At 42.6% G+C, this 13630-nt stretch overlaps 1 protein-coding gene across 1 annotated transcript; it reads left to right on the top strand.

Moving 5' to 3' along the window:
• Window positions 1-645: 645 nt before the first annotated feature.
• Window positions 646-11972, top strand: depdc4 (DEP domain containing 4). Its single transcript, XM_063218040.1, has 9 exons — window positions 646-794; window positions 1183-1600; window positions 3189-3343; window positions 4960-5161; window positions 7472-7716; window positions 8506-8648; window positions 9195-9320; window positions 9783-9861; window positions 11776-11972. Exons 1-9 carry the CDS (start codon window positions 716-718, stop codon window positions 11970-11972), a joined length of 1644 nt encoding a protein of 547 aa, XP_063074110.1. The 5' UTR covers window positions 646-715.
• Window positions 11973-13630: the final 1658 nt, after the last annotated feature.

Genomic DNA, 13630 nt, shown 5'->3' with positions numbered 1-13630 from the left:
ACAGTTTGTAGACTGTGGCTGCCTTCATGGAAATTTCCATCGAGTTCTCGTGTAGCCTGACCCCTCCCCCCAGAGTATTACAGTGCTGCTGTTTTTATTCAAAAGGACCTGTCTCTTGGCTCTTTTTAGATGAGACTGCCTTCTTCCGCGTCAGATATCACACACGAGCCATGACTGTTTTCTAGAAATTTCTTTTCTAAGTTAAATCATTACAATGTGATACAGTGGAAATGCGAAGAAATGCATGTTATGTGTGCCTACATTGAGTACAGAAATGCTGAAATTACACTGAGTATTCTACAGGGAAAATGTTTCATTAAAAACCCCAACACCTATGTGCACAAACATGCCCTCCAGTGCAAATCCACCTCTGATTTGCATAACAGCTGCTAGTCCATATGATTGAACCAAGGATGTCTACATGGATTGAACACACTGATACATTAATGCACGAGCAATAACAGAACGAAACGAATGATAGACCTGTGTTCTTTCACATTGTCAGCTAATACTGTTCAATGCGATTTTAAAAAGTTATTAATGTGTATGTTTTTACTTTAAATACATATAAAACAGCATGATGAAATTACTTGCTGAGGAATCCCTTTGTTCGTGTATTACTTGTACTTTCCAATGGGTGGCGACACAGAGCACACAAAAAATAAATCCAACTGGAAACTGGACTGGACTGGACACTGAACTTCCTGTTTCAGGAATGGCGGTTGATTTAACTCCCCGATTCAGAAGATTGAACAGTCAAACTAGGAGTTTTCGTCTAAATGGACAAGCAATGGGTTAGTGCAATGTACATTAGCCTTATTTAACTATTTCTATATTGACATATTTTGTTCTGTCAATATTATATGCTCGTTTCACCTAAATATGCGGTGTTGTGTGTTGTGTCTGGATCACCCAAACTGCCATTGTTATGACGATGTAAACTTGAGTTGAGTCTCTTTTCAGCTTCGAGTAGAAAACACTTTCAAACAATTAACGTTTAACTATTCTAAATGTGTTGAGACTTCTCCCGTTAACATGCATGAATGCAACTAAAATGTGCATGCCAGTATATGTTTACTCAGTCAAGCTGTGGTTGTCAGTTGCACTTTAAACTCGCAAATGAGATCTCTTTGTTTGCTTGTTTTAAAATGGCCATTTCCATTCCTTTCCGCTTTCAATCAGGTTCTTCGGGTCCCTTTCGGGCCACACAGTTATGGCGAAATATCATCCAGGCTCTTCAGGCACAAGTGGAGGTTCGGCGCAGACGACAGCACTTGCGGGTCCACAACGACTGTTTCACCGGGGCAGACGCTGTGGACGTGGTCCTGAGCCATCTCATGCAAAACATTCTTTTCAGCTCAGCCGAAGTGTCTCGCCTCAAGGCGACCCGCCTGTGTCAAGCCCTGATGGAAGCGAGGGTGTTCGAAAAGGTGGGAACGAAACTCTTCCGTAGGGACAGGGAGACTGCGTTTGAGGACAGTGGTCACAGTCTGTATAGGTTTGTGGATTGCAATGCACTGCCTGGCTCGGGGAAACGGGGCACCGACTTTGAGAACTGGAGTCCGGAGGAGCACGGGTGCAAGAAGAGGCGAGGCTCAAGGTGAGTTTTTTTCACAGGTGCATCACATGCATCAGCATCACAAAGATTGTGTTGTTCTCTGTTGCAAAAAGATATTCACTTCTATGCATTGCATATAGAACTGAATATTTTCTGCATCACTTTAGGCAGTGATTGGTCCTGCTAAATGGGCTTATATACACCTTTCATTAACCTATTTACTACTAGTTTTGTTTTGGGAGATGTGGTGTGATTTAAATGATACCCTTGCAAAAGCTAGAAAGATGTCCATGCCTAAAGTGATAAGTTACGTGACTTGTTTGCAAAAAAAGAGATCCAATGTCCTCTTAATTTAAATTAAGTAACAAATTCTATGTTATACGGTAAGCAACATCCTACAGAAATGTAAACATTCTTACCAACAATCCAGATGTTTAATGTCTTCAAATATGTATTTTTTTGGAATGGTTGATGTTGTGATGTTGTCAGTCTTTTATCAGAATGGCAATTATCATGTTATAATACATTACTGAAGACTGTCTAAACGTGTGGTGGTGTAGTAGTATTACAGTAGAACTATGTCAACAAATACTATTGTTAAGTTTTCCAGTGATATAAGGATGCACGTGACGGTGCACGTTGAGGCTAGACCTAACCATTGCTCTCCGTAGCCCCATAATGCACGCCGTTCCATCATTGGAATGTCAGTCATGGGTGAGCGGTTAGGGCGTCAGACTTGCAGAGGTTGCCGGTTCGACTCCCGACCCGCCAGGTTGGTGGGGGGAGTAATCAACCAGTGCTCTCCCCCATCCTCCTCCATGACTGAGGTACCCTGAGCATGGTACAGTCCCACCGCACTGCTCCCCATGGGGGCTGCCCCCTTGCACGGGTGAGGCATAAATGCAATTTCGTAGTGTGCAGTGTTCACTTGTGTGCTGTGGAGTGCTGTGTCACAATGACAATGGGAGTTGGAGTTTCCCAGGTGGGCTTTCGTAATAGACATTTAAAAGTTAATTACCATACTACTAAACATTACAATGACGTAAGGCAGGGCCTTTAGTAATGCACTACAACTAAGTCATTGCCATTCTGGTAACAGCTAATTTATAACAATTTATAACACTGTGTCTTACTCCATCAGTGGAGTCAAGTCAGCTATTATTGTCACTTTCTTCATATGCACAAGCAAAGTCATATGAGGAAAACGAAATTACGTTTCTCTCTCTATCCCATGCCAGGACACAGGACTGACATTTACAGACTGACATTAAACACTATAATAGTCACTGAAAAAACTTGACTGACATAGTACTACACAACTATGACAGTGCACAGGGCCTTTAGTTATACATATACAATTTGGTCATTGTCATTCTGGTAGGAGGAGAGAAGTGCCGCACGTGTCCACCAACACACGTGACCTGACGAAGGCCGACAGGCAGAAACATTGTCACATTAAAAACTTGTTAAGCAGCTCGGGAGTGTGTGGCACTTCTCTCCTCCTGCAAGTGTTTTACTGGTTGCCAGCACCTCCTTTTCTGGTGCGCGTTTTGCACATTCAGTCATCACTGCCATTCTGGTAACAAGCTAATTTATAACAAGGGCTGTGTCTTTACTCTGTTCACTCCAGGCTGGAAGAACTGAGGACCATCTCCAACCCCTTGGCCATGGGCTCCTCTGACCGGCGCGTGGAGAGACTACTGGAGACCATCAACCTCCACCCAGCACTGCCCTCCACCACCACCCTGAAGCAGCCCCCCTCCACCACCTTCCTCTCCAAGAAGCGTAAGCCTAGCCTCATTATTTTGTAAAGGAATGTTAGAAATTACATTTTCAAAAAATGAAGTCATGAGCACTGCCCCCCTCCACTCTCAAGCAGCAGCCCCCCTCCACCACCTTCCTCTCCAAGAAGCGTAAGCCTAGCCTCATTACCATTACATGCTGTAGAGCAGTGGTTCTCAACCTTTTTTGATCAAACGCCCCCTGGACTTCATCATCATAAGCCTCCCAGTGCCCCATTGACCTTGTCATGAGCACCTCCACCCAGCACTGCCCCCCTCCACCCTCAAGCAGCAGCAGCCCCCCTCCACCACCTTCCTCTCCAAAAGCGTAAGCTTATGCACAGGCTCATTACCAGGGCTTGACATTAACTTTTTCACCCACCGGCCACTGTGGCTAGTGGTTTTCCCGAGTCACTAGTCATTCAGATATTCCACTAGCCACAGATTTTATATTGTTTTTTTCTTTATCATGATAGTGTACGTCTAACCTCAGAAGATAAGGTGCTAAAGCAAGATCAGTGTAAAATCAGTTTTTCTACATGGAAGTATATCAAGCAAAAATAAACTGAGTTATTGACCCTGTTCTTGAACCTAAATTGAAGTAATTGATAGACAAGGGGTAAACAACAGAATATAGGCTACTCTGGTGCGTATGTCATACCAAGGAATAAGCTGCCTGCCAAATTGGCTAGTGACACTTTAAGTATTACTAGCCACAGCCAAGTTTTACCAGCATTTGGCCAGTTGGCAGGTGCCAGTGTCAAGCCCTGCTCATTTTATACAGCATTGGTGGGGGGGAACCTATGTCTCGAGGGCCATTTATGGCCCCTGAGGCCGTTTTATCCGGGCCCCAATATAATTTTAATGTTATGCAGCTTCACATTAAATATGAAAGAAGCGTAAGCTTACGCACCGCCCAGAGCAGTGCTATTCAATTAGAATTTCCTCTGGACCACATTTCGAAGCCATTTACTTAAATTGGGCCTCACATTTTCAGCCATTACTAACACAGAACTGACACTTCAAATCAGTAGTCTACAAAACAATCTTTAAACATCTTCCTCTAACCTAAAACCTAACCACATTTAATGTGAATGTACCAGACAAGCAGGAGAAAATCATGTGTTATACTGCAGTATCAAAACTGAAATGTATACTCAACAGTTGGGGGGCGCATGTGAACTGCATCTGGGCCGAATGTGTCTTCTTTAATATTTTTTTCATGACTCATTCATTCGTGTGTGTGCGTGTGTGTGTCTCGTGTGTGTGTGTGTGTGTGTGTGTGTGTGTGTGTGTGTGTGTGTGTGTGTGTATAATGTGTGCGTGTGTGTGTGTATGTAATGTGTGTGTGCTCTCTGTGCATGGTGGTGTATGTGTCTCCTTTAATTCTTTTTTTCCATGACTCTTTCGTGTGTGTGTGTGTGTGTGCGCGCGTGTCTGTGTGCTCGTGTGTGTGTGTCGTAACTACCGTCGAAAACGCAGAAAGAGCAAATTGTGTTGATATAACATAATGGTGTGTGTGTGTGTGTGTGTGTGTGTGTGTGTGTGTGTGTGTGTGTGTGTGTGTGTGTGTGTATAATGTGTATGTGTGTGTGTGTGGTTGTGTGTGTGTGTGTGCAGTGGTGGAGGACGTGTGGCGTCAGCAGACCCTCCTGCTCCTCCTCCAGGTGGTGGAGCTGCCTGTGCTGGACTGCATATTGGCCACGCCCCCCAGAGCAGACCCCGCCCACCCCGCCGCCGCCGCGCTCCGTAACCATAACGACCTGGTCATCTCCAACACCTGCGTGGAGAGGGAGGTGTCTCAGAGCCTCAACCTGCCCGAGTACGAGACATATTATTACATTACATTGCATTGCATTTGGCAGACGCTTTAGAACCAAAGCGACTAACAAACGAGGACATAATCATACCCAGCATCACTAGCAGATATAAAGTGCACAGGAAATATAGAGAACAAGTGCAGATGCAAAGGAGTTTTTTTTTTTTTTGTAAGGTACAGTTAAGCCTGTCACGATATACGATAAGTCAATAAATCGGACGATAACTTTTTACAAGAACGATCACTTTTCTGGCCCCGATAAGTAACGATAAGTTATTTGCGTGATGTTTTGTTTTCCCTCTCTCCCTTTCTCTACCGTAGCAGTAAGACTACTAATGGCGCGTTAGGCAACCGCAGCGCAATGACGCTTAAATGTTGGTGTAATTTTAAGTTTCAGTGCTGTTCTGGTTGGAAAAAAGTGCATTGATATGGCTACTTGCGTCTTTGAAATAGAACGCTGGTGTTCCCGCGTGTCGCTTATAAGCCTCGACAAAGAATCAGCGCTAGAGACTAGGAGCGCAATATTCTTCCAGTCTCAGTCAGCGCATCTGCAACGTTCCTCAGAGAGGGGAATGAACAGCTCCAACACGGAGGCAAATATCCACGACGAAGACGTGTTTGTGCAAACATGATGCCGTCGCGACAAACTTGCTCTGAGGCTGTTATTTTAAACCTCGCCGAGTTTCCACTATTATTTCAATGCGCCTCCTACCCCGACGTTCGTTGTCTGTTCTTTTTGTGATTTTCGCTATATTTCTTGTTTATTTAGACCTAGAGTAGGCAGTCCGCAAGCAAATCATGAAGATAAGATTTGTGGATTTAAATCTGTCACACCAGGAGAATGTGAACGGTTGAGCGCGCTACAGGGGAAACAGAGGCATGGCGACTCATAACTCATAAGAATCAATGTATGGGCGTTCATAAAGGACTTTAAAGTGCGCAGAATTGCAACTTGTTCCAGTCGAGGGTATCGGAGAGAGAGGGAGAGAGAGAGAGAGAGAGAGAGAGAGAGAGAGAGAGAGAGAGAGAGAGAGGGAGGGAGAGAGAGAGAGAGAGCTGGAACTTGTGCATCTGTTCATGCTCTTTTGCTTTTTGCTGATGTTGAAATGCCTTTAACAGGGCTGATTTGGGTTTTGACTGACAATTAGCTAGTAACAACGTGCATTTGTTTGAAATAAGCTGTCTAAGTAATAATTTGTGAATTAACAATACCCCACCAGTAGGTTATTTTACATCACACCATGGATAGGCCTATAAGCCATTCAGTGTGCTTGAGAAAGATAAATAGGCCTAACAAAAAATGTTAAAGAAAGAATAACTTACCTTCATAATAAATACAAAAAAAGCCTATTTAGAGCCTATTGTGCTCCATGAGGATGTATTTAAAAACATATATATATATATATCCCCCGCCGTGATGCTTTAAAAATGTGAAGGGGTGTAGTCACATTTTTATTGCATTTTTACGTCATTATATTGTTTGACATTTCTTCTTGGAGCATTTAAACCTCTGAGGGTGCTGGTCCAAATGTTAAATTCAATGTTTCAAGAAGGAGGCCGCACCTTGCATAGCAGTGTTTTTTATTGCACATTATATTGCTTGAAAATGGCGAGAGAGACAATATTATCGATTATCGCAATAATTTCTTGTTATCGTTATCGTCTGGCAAAAATTGTTATCGTGACAGGCCTCACATAGCCTATATATCATGTCAAGAGTCTGGCCTGGGGCTAGGGCAGCTCGAACATTAGTGTAGATAGACACGATAGAGGAGAGTCTTTACTCATAAGTCAGTGCTGGATCTCAAATGGTGCACTTGTGCACTTCAGTGTTAATGTTTTAGTGTGTATGGCGTGTTACTTTCGCACTAAAACACACACTGAAACATAGTGCCCGAAGTGCACAAGTGCACTATCTGAGTCACAGTGCAAGTGTTTTTTTATTAGATTCACCTGAGAACGAGTAGAATTAGGAGATTCAAAGGAATGAAGTAACAACACTTTTATGACAAGAGTTAATTGGCCAAAAGCAAAATGTCCCTTTTCATGGTCAGAGCTTTAGAGGAGTTATTTCATGGTTCGTTCATTCATTCATTCATTCATTCATTCATTCATTCATTCATGAATCTAGGTGGTGATTCATGCTAAATTCTGTGCGTCACTTTGAAATGTCACTTGTACTTTTCCACTCTCTGGATAGTTCGGACAGCTGGCTTAAAATCTCATTGTACTGAGTATAATGACAATAAAGGCCTTTTTATTTCTGTGTCTAAAATGTTCGCTTCTACTCTGTGTTTTCCTCTCTCTGTGTAGTTCGGACAGCTGGCTGGCTGCTGCCAGTGATTGCCTGGAGCTGTTCCCGGATCAGCTGATCGTGACGGTGGGCGAGCAGCTGGCCGAGCAGGAGAAGCGCTCCTCCGTCCAGGAAGCGGAGAAGGTGGCCAATCAGAAGCGGCTGCTGTTCGAGGCCGTCTCCAAGTACTACGGCTGTCAGGAGAGGCAGCCCCTGCTGTCTGGACGCTACCTGGACGTACACGTGGCCATCCTCAAACTACTAGGTGTGGCATTATTTTTATTTAACCTTTATTTTACCAGGATAGACTAGGGCTGTGCAATATATCGAAGTTATATCGTGATATCAATATTGCTGTCAAACAATATGAAATTTGATAATATCGAGTTGAAACTATAGAACAAACGAGTTGAATATTTTTGTCAATTGTCTAAACTGCCAAAAGGTAGGTTATGCTAAGCGCTATACCTTCCCTTCCAATTGAGCCCTTGCGAGCACAGAACAGACTTGCAACCCAACACTCGTGCAGAACACCACTGTGTGTTTCTCTATGCCTCCCCACTAACACTGCTGAAGGGAGGGAAGATTGTGAATTGTTTTGTACAATTATTTGTCTTTAAAAAATATAGTCTAAAGAAATTTTGATATCAATATTGACTGAAATAATCGTGAAGATATTGATTTTTCTCATAATTGAGCTGCCCTAGGATAGACCCATTGAGATTAAAAATGTCTTTTTCAAGGGCGTCCCGGCCAAGTGAATTACGTCCTGGCCAAGCATTACCCCGCAAACACACCAGAAGAGACAAAAGCTGCTGAAGAGTTGCTGTACTGTGGAAAGTGAACTGGTCCACTTCAGAAAGACTAGACCAGGGATGACTGGAGCACTCAGATAGTTTTTCAGTTATTTTATTATGGTGCAAACATAATGACTGACGTTTCGATGCGGTGCGCGTCAAATGAGTAATGGAACTGTGTGTGTTAAGGGGCTACTGCACACTATTTCATGCTTGTGTGTTGGTTGGTGATGTTCCCGTATGTGTTGAATGTCCAGACTCTGGGCGGCGTGAGGATGCCCTGCGTGCCAGTCAGCTGTGTATGCGTCTGCTGAGCTCCAGCAGCAGAGATGAGCTGCGCAGACTCCTGGCCTTCATGACTGCAGCTGCAGACCCCGACGCATGCCGCCTGCAGAAACAGGTACACACACACACACACACACACACACACACACACACACACACACACACACACTTACCTGGCGTTTATGAGTGCAGCTGCAAACCCCAATGCCTGTCGCCTGTCCGGTACACACACACATACACACACACACACACACACACACACCTGGCGTTCATGAGTGCAGCAGCAGCTGCAGACACCAATGCATCTGCTTGTTGTTCTTTATATTTCCTGTGCACCTTGTATCTGCTAGTGATGTTGGCTACGATTATGTCCTCGATTGTAAGTCGCTTTGGTTATAAAGCGTCTGTGTCTCATTACATTACATTACATTGTATTTGGCAATCACCTGCCTGTCTGTCCTCTTGAGGGACAGACCGCACACTCTCACGCCTTTACTGTAGAGATGCATTCTCACCTGTATTGGCCTAATGGCCTAAAGTGGAAAGTTTTTAGGAAGTTAGCATTATTTTGTGTCAGCTGTGTATTACTTAATTTGTGTGTGTGTGTGTGTGTGTGTGTGTGTGTGTGTGTGTGTGTGCGTGTGCGTGTGCACTTGTGCAGACGGAGAATGGGCCGCTGGTGTGTAAGACGTTCCTGAGGGCAGTCCTCCAGAGCAAAGACATGACACGGCCTCAGAGTGAACAGCTGCTACTCTTCCTCATGGACAACCACACTCAACTCTTCAAGGTGACTACTTGATGTTACTATACCTGTTATTCTATATACTGTCTGTATTATAGTGGAAATAATCATCTAATCATAGTGTGCAAAATCTTTTTGTTCCTATACTGTATAGTAATATTGTATTGTTAGCAATCAAAATAATCGTACAGGATAGTCTGCTTTTCAGCTGTACAGCATTCTATGAAAACGTATACTTAGTATTTACACTATATTTTATGGTAGTAATCATGATGTAACAATATGTTGTTATTAGTAGTAATTGTATTATTATTGTCAATCAAAATAAAAGTACATGATATTCTGCATTTCGGTTGTACTGGATTCTATCTTTCCTGGAGATATTTTTACCTTGCTCCTGTGTTTTTGTGACCCCACTGTTTTTGCTGGTGTAGCAACAAAAAGTCCTTGTAGCGTTTTCTCACCAAAATGAAATGAATTCTGTGTTTCCATCTTTGTGTCCAACAGACACCCATATCCTTGATTGAGTCAGTGAGGAAGGTTCTACAAGGCCTACAGCAGGGAACAGATCCTGGCAGCGCACCAAGTAAGGAAAAGAACTTTAGTGCCGTAGATATAGTTACAGAAGATTACAGAGAACTGTGTCTTATGTTGATTCATTCATGGCACATTTCGAGGCAAAACAACAGTGGAGTGCTGTAAAACAAACACAGACAAACAGTACCCTTTAATATAATAATATACTATAAGCCTGAGGTTGTCAACATTTTGACTTCTGAAGCATGGATGCAGCATTCAGGCTCATGAGATATGAGATATAAAAAAAAAAAATAACAAAGTGAGTATGTTAGAGCTGAATGAACACATTCTAATGAGAGTCGTAGCTATTAAATGCAGCTACTAGGGGTGTAAAACACAGTTTCCTGCCAAATATGATTTGTTTGTTATGCATCGATGGGCCAAAGCTATGATGTTTCCTGATGATGATGTCTCTGCTCTGCCCTGGGTCCTTGATTCTGCATTCCTGTTTGGTTGTAATAATGTTCACGTTCTGGGGGCTATTCTACAAAGCTGGTTCAGGAGCAAACCAGGTTAAGTTAAGAGGTAAATCATCTAACAGAAGAGGACTCCAGGCTTAACTTACCCTGGTTTACTCCTGGACCAGGGGACCATTCCATCATTAGCGCTGAATTCAGCGGAGCTTACGCGCAAAAGCCGAGTTTCAACTACCGGCAGCTTCTGACACCGTTCCACCACTGAAGATCAGCTGCGCCTTGGCTAGTTTCACTTCAGCCGCGCTCATCAAAGCTGGCGTTGCGCTCGTGCACGGTGTACAGGGGAAGTACATATCGACGATTGTCGAAAATGCGATCATGTTGTACACTGGAGCATGCCTTATCAAATCAAGTCTTTATCAGCAATGTGATGCGAGCATCTGTAGGTGAGCGGTAACGCAACCGCATTCCAATTGAAAGTCCCGCGTTCAATCCCCACCATGCGCAATGACAGATCACAACTCAATCATCAAAGGGAGTGCCTCGTCCAAATCTCGAATGCCATCATTTCAATGTGTAAAAATAAAATGCTTGCATCGTCTAAGGTGTTTTCATTTTATCTTTCAGAAGAATTTGTTTTCGGATTAAATGAAGCATAGCCTAGGTAAAACGTTAGGCAGAGATCATTTGTTGAATCATTGCAATGCAAGCAAACTCAAGCGTCGGCGTCTGTAAGGTGGTTGTGAAGACGTTTTTTTATTGCTTATGCTGTAAAGTTTTAAGGTCTAGGCCTAGGCCTACATTTAACTGTAGGCCTATTGCTTGATAGCAAATGAAGGCAGCCACAAAGCGACGTCAAAGGAGAGAATAGGCAAAAATATGTTATGAAGTTTCCATTTCTATAACCTGTCGCCATACAAGACTTAAACCCTGGGCGACCACTTGTTGAGCAGCGCACCTGTCCACTGGACCACCCGTCTTCGTCTATGTAGAGGAAATTCTTCAACATCATAGTAGTAAATCAACACTATAAAAGTTTTTTAAAATGTGCTGATTATCAGAAATCCCCCCGAAATGAAAGACAATGGTAACTATTGTATTTTTACTGGCATTATCACATCATAGACTATTAAAATCGAGTGACTGGTTCGCTTTGATCTCGTAAAATGATGGCGGGAATTAAGCGGAACGTGCCCACTGTGACATTGTTTCCTACAGGTTCATTTTTTTTGCAACACTGATTCATTTAGCCTGGTGTTTAACCTGGGAGCTACCAGGTTAGAGTTGGAGCATAAATTACCGTGGCAACTCAGCTGAGTTTCAGGTTAGCAAGGCGGATCTCTGTCCAAAAATAGCGCAGTTTACAGACTTGAGCTCGGATTTGGGGTTACCGCCGTTGATGGAATGGTCCCCAGCTTTGTAGTATAGGCCCCTGCCCAAGTACTACTTGACTCTGAATATCTGTTGTGTTTTTGTCTGTCTGTTTGTTGTTGTTGTTGTTGTAGTGTTCCGGTTCTGCCAGCAGGTGTCTCTGCACCAGTACGAGAGCCAGCGGGAGCAGGCCACCATGGAGAGCCTGACCCAGCTCATGCAGCACGTCTCCCAGAGCAACCAGCTGTCAATCAAAGACAAGAAGCGCCTCGTCAAGAACTTCCAGAAGCATCACCCCGCAGCCTTCCTGCAGCACTTCAAGTCTACTTGATAACGGCTATATAGCATTCTTTGTTCCTTATCCCTCTGCTTTTGTCGTTGTTCCTTTTTGTTGTCGTTTCCTTCTTCCTTACCCCACATCCCTATTCGTAATTATACCTCCATAGATATTTCTTATTTCTTCTCCCTCTTCCCAAATCTTCATTGCTATTCTATGTTTCTGTTGACATCCCACTTTGTGAGGAGTGTGTTCTTTCTTCCTTACCCCACATCCCTATTCGTAAATATACCTTCCTCCTCTGGCGTCCTTATTCCTTTATGCTGTCTCCTCCCTCCTCTTGTGTCCTTATTCCTTTATGTCTCCTCCCTCCTCTTGTGTCCTTATGCCTTTTATGCTGTCTCCTCCCTCCTCTTGTGTCCTTAGTCGTTATTTCCTCCCCCTTCTCCTGTATCCATATTTCTTATTGCATCTCCCTCTTCTTTATTGGTATTCTACGTTTCTGTTGACATCACCTTTTTGTGTGGAGTGTGTTGGTGTTACCCCGGTTTAAGTTTTTCGGAGTGTGTTCCACCTAGAAAAGAGTGTTGGCTTGGGTTTGCCCCGGTGGAATAGCCTCGGTTAAGGAGGGTAGAACTGTATCATGCTTTAATTTTGGTTAACGGTGTGTATGAGTGAGTTACAAGACCATTATCAAGACACTCTGATGTCTCCGTTTAAAAGCACGCAAAAGATTGAATGCATTCATTCTCTGATCACTGTGCCTAATATATTTGAAGGTTAATGTGACATGCAAAACATTTGCATAGAAGTTCGAAATGTCTGATGGTACAAGGCAGTTGTAACGTGTGCAAGTTTGAGTTCACTTCTGACTTTAGAAGTATGTTAAGATTTGTTGCATGTTCGATGCGATTTAAAAGTAATTTAATGGTTGTTTTTTAGTATTCTAAAATGGTGTTACTCAGGTGAAGTCACACGTGGACTTCTATACTTCAACTGTAGAGATTACAGTTTATCTAGTTATAGGTTACATGACGTATTGCGTAAGAACCATATATATCGATGTTATATAATTTAAGACTTTATAAAAGTATTTTATGAGTAGTGAAGTAGTGATGGTGACAAATGTAGCACTAATTGAGATTATAAAGGGAATTATTACAAAGGGAACGACAAGGGAATACTGTAGATTTAGTCATGAAGAAAACAAACCAGCACGTGTTTATCTATGAAGATAGCAATACATATCAGAGCTCAAAGTGGCAACACTGGCAAAGATTTGATTTTTTTTTAACATATCATCTCAGAGTCAAGCACAAGACTCTAGATTTCCTCAAAAAAAAAAGATTAAATATATGTGCATTGTAAATGTACCTTGATGTGCAAGCCTGGATACGGTTCTGGAAATGTACTGTACTACTATATGTTAATTGTTGTGTTAATTAATATGTTTTTTAATTATATAATGGCTTATGGTAGAACTATGGGGTTAGTGTTTGCAAAGTTATTTAATTGTAGCAGTAAACAGTTATTTAATTGTATTTAATTTGCTGCCAAGTGGTACAAAGTGCTGCAACAACTGGACAGTAGCATCAGTACGGGAATAGTCATGAAAACTGTTGTAGTTGTTGATAATAAGTTATGAATTTTAAAATAATATGTTCTCATGTAGAGGTGCACTTTAATGTTTCCAAATTGAACAATAAAAGTTC

Source organism: Engraulis encrasicolus, chromosome 15 (assembly GCF_034702125.1).
Source record: "Engraulis encrasicolus isolate BLACKSEA-1 chromosome 15, IST_EnEncr_1.0, whole genome shotgun sequence".
NCBI lineage: Eukaryota > Metazoa > Chordata > Actinopteri > Clupeiformes > Engraulidae > Engraulis > Engraulis encrasicolus.
The sequence above is the reverse complement of the archived record's forward strand: the minus strand, read 5'-3'. Positions and strand labels throughout refer to the sequence as shown.